Below are 8605 nucleotides of genomic sequence, written 5' to 3' on the forward strand. Positions count from 1 at the left end.
ATAACGACTTGTCCGAGCTCTTGGAGGAAAAAAAAAAAAACGTGAATCAGACTTTCTGTTAAATAACGTGCATGCCCTGTATATTGCTGCTGAATTTTTTTAAACGTGTGTAGGGGTGCTGTGTTAATTTAGTTTGACAGTTTATTAACAAGAGTTTCTCTGTTCCTTTATTAATAGAGTTGGTTAACATACACTTGCCTATCGCTTTCCTTTTACTTATTCTGTTCACTTCATATGATGATGCACGTGTGACAGGACAAGTAATACATATTTATTGATTGATTCATATTGTGTCTGGTGGCTAACTTCGTCTTAAAGGACGGGGTGTTCTCTTAGCCAGAGACTGCTGTATTATTATTATTATTTAAATTTATTACTATTTACAAAATGGATAAAGTTTACAAAAATCTTTAGCAGCTTGAGCTAAACACACTTTTTTTTTTTTTTTTAAATAAAAAATATATTTGCATATCTCTATATATTTAAATATGTGTATACATTTGTTAAACTCAAAGTTTCTTTGCTTTGTTTCAGCTCCCAGTCTTTACTAAGGGATGAAGATGGGACAGGACGTCTTGTTTACAGGACTGGGGGGGGCGGGGGGGTGAAGGAGCGGTTCAGTTTCCACCTCATTTTCTTCATGGGACGGCCCGCAAAAAGGTGGCGAAATGGTGGTTGGTGGAAAACCTGATTGAACTCGGAGGAGTAAGGTTCGTGCATTCAAACCCTCTTCGAAACCTTAAACTGCACAACCAAAGAAAATACATTTTCACCGGGTTTTAATACTGTAATTCAACACCATGTGTGTGTGAAGGCAAGCACACCACAGCCACTTTCAACCTGTGCCCACGTTGCTCCCTGTTTAAAATCCTCGGGCACCCTTGGTTGCTGGTATTTACAGATGCAATGATTTCAAAGCGCTGTGCTGTGAATTCTGGGCTATCTATCAACTGGCAAGGCCATGTAGATTACCAATAGCTTGTTGAGGTGAATCCCAAACTCCAGCTTGAGTAAAAGAAGTTTTCTTGTGCACTGGAGCTGCTGTGTGGGGAGCCTGTCCCTCGATCTCCCATAGTGGCAGGTAGACCCCCCCTTCCCCCCCCCCCCCAAGCTCTCCTGTCTGCTAGCACTTGCTGTGGAGGTTGCTGGACACAGTGCTGTCCAAGATGTCCGAAGGGCCACTCATTGCTGGAGTCTTGGTCTTGAACATGCAGGAAATGTGAAAAGCCTGTGGAAGCAGATGGGGGGAAAAGTCATTAGAATAACTTTCTTCCAAGTCACTTTTAAGAACATAAGAATCTTTATGAACGAGAGAAGGTCATTCGGCCCATCTACGCTCACTGATTGAGCTCAAAACTTTGTCAAGTTGGGTTTTAAAAGCTCCAAGAGATTCAACATCAACAGCATGACTAGGTAACCCATCCCCATTCCATCCATCCCCTCCCCACTCTCTGTGTGAAGAAGAGTCTCCTTCAGCAACATGACTAGGTAACCCATTCCATCCCCTCCCCACTCTCTGTGTGAAGAAGAGTCTCCTTCAGCAACATGACTAGGTAACCCATTCCATCCCCTCCCCACTCTCTGTGTGAAGAAGAGTCTTCTTCCCTGTGTCTGTGTGAAGAAGAGTCTCCACTTAATTGTTCTGTGCACAAAGTGCTGGAATGATTGGCTGAGACTAGCTTCATGATTACGTTTTAAGTATGGTCAAATGGGACCCTAATACTTGCAGCACAGGGTGTGCATCAGCAGTGTAATCTGGAAATTAAGGAAACTGATTTAGTGTTCCCTCATCCTTCATCTCAGTGTTGAGTTACTGTATTTAATTAAAACATGTTTTTAAGTATGTATACTTGCCTTTAAATAAAGTTTGCCATGATGCAGCTGCAATGCTTGCCTTGTAATATGTATATTTCACACTAAACTTGAACTGCGAAAAAAGGTGGTTTTCTAAATGTTGCAATTTGAAGCCTGCCATGTGATTTGAAGACGTGACATTGTGTTTTTTTTACTTGCATAGTCATTGATGGCTCATCTGCAAAAGAGTTACAACATCTTGGTTTGAGTAAAAACATGACTGTGTGGGTAAAAAGTCCCTTGACTCTGAAGAACAAGGGTAAGAATGACCTACAAAATCCTGTCATGAAGCACTGTCACGAGGATGCTCAAAAGAGATACAGACACACATTGCCCATTTACTTAGACCCTTTACTTACGAAATACCCTGGTCTCCCTGACAAGATAACCATATGCTAAATATTTACAGCACGATTTGAACTTCGCCATTGACAGACTGCATATGTTTAAAAAGAAGAGATGGTTTTCTATTCAGAGATACCAGGATATTTAGCGAGCCAGGAGTCAGAGTGAAGTTATCTGGCAACAAACTCCCCGCCCCGGGCTGTGCTGCTTTCCTAGAACGAGGAGAACATTTCGGGGGAGCGTTCTGTCTGTGAGGTGCCTTGCTCATTAAAATGTTCGGCATGTTTTTTAAAGAGGAGATGGTTATCTATTTGGAGAGAGCAGGGTGTTTAGTAAGGAAGGGGTCTGAGTGAAGAAACACAGGAAATGCAATCCCCACCTCTAGTCTCGCTGGAAATCACTGGCTGTGTGTGAGTGTGTGAGTGTGTGTGTGTGTGTGTGTTGTTTTGTGTGTGTGTGTGTGTGTGTGAGTGTGTTGTGTGTGTGTGTGTGTGTGTGGTGTGTGTGTGTGTGTGTGAGGGTGTGTGTGTGTGTGTGTCTGTGTGTGTGTGTGTGTGTGTGTGTGTGTGTGTGTGTGTGTGTGTGTGTGTGTGTGTGTGTGTGTGTGTGTGTGTGTGTGTGTGTGTGTGTGTGTGTGTGTGTGTGTGTGTGCAGCACAGAATAAATACTGATATAATAAGAACACTATTTGCTATTATTACAGCCTAATAGGATACAATGATAATACTTAGAGTATAAACAGTGGTACGGGATCATTTTCGAGTGCTGCGATTCTCTCTGTCTCTGACCAGTGAAGCTCATTTCCTGTGATCGTGTCTTGAGACAGGAGGCAGACAGCCCTCCACATGCCACAAGTCATACCCTGTGCATCAGCCCAGCACACAGCTACACACCCGACTCCGAGAGCACTGCCCATCCTGAGCTCCCTTCCCCTTTCTTTAACTGCTTCCAGAGTGACTGCGATTGCAGTCCGGGTGGAACTGGACTGAAGCTAGTCTTCCAAACTGCATCCTTCACAGTGGATTGGACAGAGCGTGCTGTTTCTCAACCACCCCGCCCTGTCCCAATGCAAACATCCGAGGGGATGCAAACCTCCTTTAGCCCAATGCAAACATCCTTTAGCCATGGCTTTACTATATTAAACACCTGCTGATACTCACCACCCAGTAAGCGACTAGCGCCCCCTGCAGGTATCCCACCAGCACGTCAGAGGGGTGGTGCCTGTAGTCTGAGATCCGGGTCAGCCCAGTGTACAGGGCCAGCATCAACAGCAGGAACTGGACCAGCGGTCTCAGCAGACGAGCGCCGCGCCATGTGAACCGGGCCTGCAAGTAGAACTGGACACAGAAACGCACATTGATTACATGGCAGAGCCAGCGACCGCTGCCCACCTCACTGCTTTCAGATACAGCTACGGAGTGTGTGGCCGTGTTAAACTCCTCTAACGCCAGGGGTGTTTAGATCTGTTAGTGTGTGACAGTGTTAAACTCCTCTAACGCCAGGGGTGTTTAGATCTGTTAGTGTGTGACAGTGTTAAACTCCTCTAACGCCAGGGGTGTTTAGATCTGTTAGTGTGTGACAGTGTTAAACTCCTCTAACGCCAGGGGTGTTTAGATCTGTTAGTGTGTGACAGTGTTAAACTCCTCTAACGCCAGGGGTGTTTAGATCTGTTAGTGTGTGACAGTGTTAAACTCCTCTAACGCCAGGGGTGTTTAGATCTGTTAGTGTGTGACAGTGTTAAACTCCTCTAACGCCAGGGGTGTTTAGATCTGTTAGTGTGTGACAGTGTTAAACTCCTCTAACGCCAGGGGTGTTTAGATCTGTTAGTGTGTGACAGTGTTAAACTCCTCTAACGCCAGGGGTGTTTAGATCTGTTAGTGTGTGACAGTGTTAAACTCCTCTAACGCCAGGGGTGTTTAGATCTGTTAGTGTGTGACAGTGTTAAACTCCTCTAACGCCAGGGGTGTTTAGATCTGTTAGTGTGTGACAGTGTTAAACTCCTCTAACGCCAGGGGTGTTTAGATCTGTTAGTGTGTGACAGTGTTAAACTCCTCTAACGCCAGGGGTGTTTAGATCTGTTAGTGTGTGACAGTGTTAAACTCCTCTAACGCCAGGGGTGTTTAGATCTGTTAGTGTGTGACAGTGTTAAACTCCTCTAACGCCAGGGGTGTTTAGATCTGTTAGTGTGTGACAGTGTTAAACTCCTCTAACGCCAGGGGTGTTTAGATCTGTTAGTGTGTGACAGTGTTAAACTCCTCTAACGCCAGGGGTGTTTAGATCTGTTAGTGTGTGACAGTGTTAAACTCCTCTAACGCCAGGGGTGTTTAGATCTGTTAGTGTGTGACAGTGTTAAACTCCTCTAACGCCAGGGGTGTTTAGATCTGTTAGTGTGTGACAGTGTTAAACTCCTCTAACGCCAGTGGTGTTTAGATCTGTTAGTGTGTGGCCATGTTAAACTCCTCTGACAGCAGTGTTTATAGTACTGCAGGAGCCTGTTTATCTATTACTGTCACGCACAGCCCAGACTTTGGTTCCGGGGGGGGGGGGGGGGGGGCATACTGCATCAAGCGCCTGCATCTTCAATGACCCCCAGACTCCTTGATTGCGTTCCCCGCTGTGAGATGCATTGTTTTTCCGTGTGAGAGCCTTGTCTCCTTGTTCCTGTGCTGGGGAGCGAACCCTAGGCAGGCCGTGTGCCAGTCCAGCTTTAACAGCTGCCAAAGCTCACAGTGATCCAGTGCCAATGGCATGTGACCGGGTTTAACCAAGCAGGATGCACTAATCATTAACTCTCGACTGCTCTGCATGGTTCCAGCAGGCTGGAGGATGACCAAGTCACCCGAACAGCCCATACTGTAGATGTGGCTGCTTTGTTTCACAATGGGAGTACAACTCTTAAACTTGCTGCAAGAGCAGCATTTACTTGTGTTATAATAGAATATATTGCATATTGTTGCAAATTCTAAGTTTGGCCGTTGTGGTCACCCGTACATTTCTTTACTTGTGACAGCTGCTGGCCAGAAGAAATGTTGCCTAGAAATGTACCGGGAATGTCTCTCAGAAATCTATTTCAGTGTTACAGGGAGCCAGTTTCCTCTGTTCATTAAAATATATATTTTTTGAAGAAAGATGCTTTGCATTCCCTGGATGCTCTTCAACATCAATAACAAGCACGTGAGAAATTATCCGAACGAGGGGAGCGCCGCTCGGCCCCCATCTATGTTCGTCCGGTTCTTAGAAGATGATTGATCTCAAAACTCTTGTCTTGTTGGGTCACTACAGTGTACCACTGTGAGGGGCAATGGTAGCACAAGGGTAACTGCAATGGGACAAGGCTGCCATTCGGTAGAATTCACCTCCCTCTTTCTCTACCCCTCCTCTCTGTGCCCGGGTCCCCATTCGCCATCTCCAAGAGCATTCCTTGGCATTTCTTCTTTTTTGAAAGACGGCAGCCGCGATTCTGCCTCGAATCCCCTCAAACCGGCCTCTCTCGTACACAATACTCCACAGAAAATGCTCAGAGATTCTGAAAAGGGCCTGGCTGTGTTTCCCAGCGGGGCTGCAACCCCCCCCCTCTCTCTCACATCACCCCTAGGCTAATGCTGCACTCTTGTCTGCAACAAAGATCTGTTTGTCCAGGGGCTGGAATAGAGCTGCAGAAAGCACTGCTCTACTGGGATGCTAACAGATGCCTTTTGGGACTGTTTCTATTACACTGTGTCCAAGTTTCCTTTCCTCTTTCTATTCTATTCTATTGATCTGTCAAAGCTACATTCTTTGCAGAAGAATTTGCCAACTCTCCAACAGTACTCTACTGAACTGTTTCCAAACTCCCTTGCTTTAATCCCCTTAGTTTTACTATTCAAATATGGTTGGAATTTGATGTCTCTGAAAAGCAATTGTGAGAAGCAGTCCTTTCGCTTAAGAACGGAGTGTAAAATGTGTACAATGCAGCAGGGTCTGTGTTTTAATAAGTAATCTATGGAGTGCGTTCCCTGGCTGAATCACAGTTCCAATGTGGCGGTTTCATTGCGGAGAGTCACTCACCACTAAGTACAGCATGGCGTACATCGCAAAGGAAGCATGGCCTGAGTAGAAGGATTTCCTGGAAGGGAGAAGAATGGGGAAACTTTAAGAGCTACTGTCCACTGTCCCTGGATACAGACCCTAAAGGGTAGAGAACACACAGGACTGGGGAGAACACCTCTATATAGTCTCCTGAGTGCTGCGCTCTTTAAATTGATGAACAAATCTGTAACACTTGAAACATGGTTAGGTATGGTGGCTTTAGCCAGGGGGGCATGGCACTAATCTTAGATGTGAATTACCATAGGCTACAATGACTGTTGGCACCCAGAATGGAATGTTCTTTTTCGGGAATTGTGATGCCACTGTAGCGGAATCACACTATAGTGTTCTAGATTTCCGTGTTCCACGCGTGGTAGGCGAGTGACACCTGGGTATGATTAACATAGTTCAATGGGTCAAAATGTGTCAAATTCAAGGGACAGCGTGAGTGAGGGGGGGGGGGGGGGGGGGGGGCTCACCTTGCCTCCTTTATGAGAGAAGGAGCTCCCTGGCAGTGGTCCTCTGTAATGTAGAGACCTGCAGAACAGTTGAGCCTGGTGTAGTCAGGCTCACACACAGACAGGAAGTTGGGTCTCAGTCGACCAGTCGAGAGCTTGGCCATGTTGGTGAGAGACTGGCCCACGGTGCAACCAAACAGGAAGCTGCCGATCTCCTTGTAGAGCGTTGATACGTACAGGTTTGACACAAAGGCTCGAGACTCCACCTTGAGGAAACGCACGCGGTAGAACTCTCCCAGCAAAATCTGCAACGGAAATGACATGCGGCTCGATCAGCTGCTCCTTCGTCTCGTGCTGCACCACGCAACCACGCTGCACCACGCAACCATGCAACCACGCAACCGCGCTGCACCACGCAACCATGCTGCACCATGCAACCACACTGCACCACACAACCGCGCTGCACCACGCAACCACGCAACCGCGCTGCACCACGCAACTGAGCTGCACCTCTCAGTGTCAAACCAAGAAGAAGACAGGACTCCACGCCTCAGTCAGGATTTGAAACAACAACATCAATTAAAGAACAAAAGACTTTACTGGGAAGTCACAAACCCAACCCAAATGTGTAAACCTCTATTATTAGCTTTTTAAGCACTGTTTATTAATCACTCATAGTTAAAGCTGTGTTTTTTTTCCACAGTTAACACAGACTACAGCCAAAGGTTTTGTATCACCCTATTACTTAAGGTAGCCTTAAAACTGTGAAGCATTTTTTATAATTTCTGGTTCTCTTAAGCTAAGGGAACACAAAGGCACTTTGAGGCTTGGAACTTGCATTGTTATTTATCCAAAGCGACTTATGCTATGCATCACAGCTGCTACTGCACAGTCTCTTCCAATAGGACCTCGGTTTTACGTCTCACCCAAAGGACGGAGACAAGGAGGTTCAGTGACTTGCTCAGGGTCACGCACAGCGAGTCAGGGGCTGAGCTGGGATTTGAACCAGGGACCTCCTGGCAACAAGCCCCTTACTCTAACCCCTGGACCACCAAGTCTCAGATACAGCACATCAAATTCACACACTTTCATTATCTCTTTCAGTCTTTGTGACTGCTCTGCAGCATGCTCTTCCTCTGGTGGTTTCTCACTTTGTCGTAGAGCAAACTATATTTCTGCAAGTGGCTGTCAAAACGTTGACCTGCAATAAAAGTGCAAGGTTAATAAAAGCAGGCTTTGCTGGCTTGAGGGCAGTAAAATTCCCTGAAGTTTCACTGCTTTGTATTGCTTGTGGCAGAGTGGAAACACTGCACAGTGTTAATTCATGCGTGCCAGATAGCTTATTGCTCAACCTTTGATAAACGGGTAAATAAACGTCATCCTGAAGGCCTTTTGTGTTCTGTGTCAACTTCGGAACAGAGAAGCAATTAATTCATTGTATCTAATGTTTAACTTCTCGATTAATTATTTCCACTCACTGTTTCACGCCAGACAAAAGTGCGTTCATTCGGGAGATCGCAGATTGAGACGAAACTTGGGGAAATGAAAACGACTCCCTTTGACAGGAGTGTGGGGGTTTGTACAACCCCGAATCATTAAACCTCCCGGGAACTTTAATAACATTTGAAGCTGAAACGTTTCGTACCGAGTTTGTGCCGTGTTTTGTACGTGTGTTGTACGATTAAAAGTTTATTTTTTTTTATCTCTGTTTGCAAGCCGTGCTTTTTGACTGCACTTCCTGGGTGATTTTCACGTGCACACACACACACGCCGATACACACACACGCACGCACACACTGATACACACACACGCACACACACACACACACACACACACACACACACACACACACACACACACACACACACACACACACACA

General features: G+C 46.0%; 1 protein-coding gene across 3 annotated transcripts in view; it reads right to left on the minus strand.

Annotated features, from left to right (window-relative positions):
- Positions 1-452: 452 nt before the first annotated feature.
- The window catches only part of ppap2d (phosphatidic acid phosphatase type 2D), a 21656-nt gene continuing 13503 nt past the window's right edge, over positions 453-8605 (minus strand). For all 3 annotated transcript variants that reach the window (XM_041235642.1, XM_041235641.1, XM_041235643.1), the window contains exons 3-6: positions 6747-7030; positions 6247-6304; positions 3360-3536; positions 453-1228 (exon numbers count right to left, since the gene is read on the minus strand). In XM_041235642.1, coding sequence (XP_041091576.1) covers positions 1124-1228; positions 3360-3536; positions 6247-6304; positions 6747-7030 — 624 coding nt within the window. In that variant the 3' untranslated portion in view covers positions 453-1123. The remainder of the gene's footprint in view (positions 1229-3359; positions 3537-6246; positions 6305-6746; positions 7031-8605) is intronic.

This window comes from Polyodon spathula, chromosome 38, assembly GCF_017654505.1.
Source record: "Polyodon spathula isolate WHYD16114869_AA chromosome 38, ASM1765450v1, whole genome shotgun sequence".
NCBI classification, from domain to species: Eukaryota; Metazoa; Chordata; class Actinopteri; order Acipenseriformes; family Polyodontidae; genus Polyodon; species Polyodon spathula.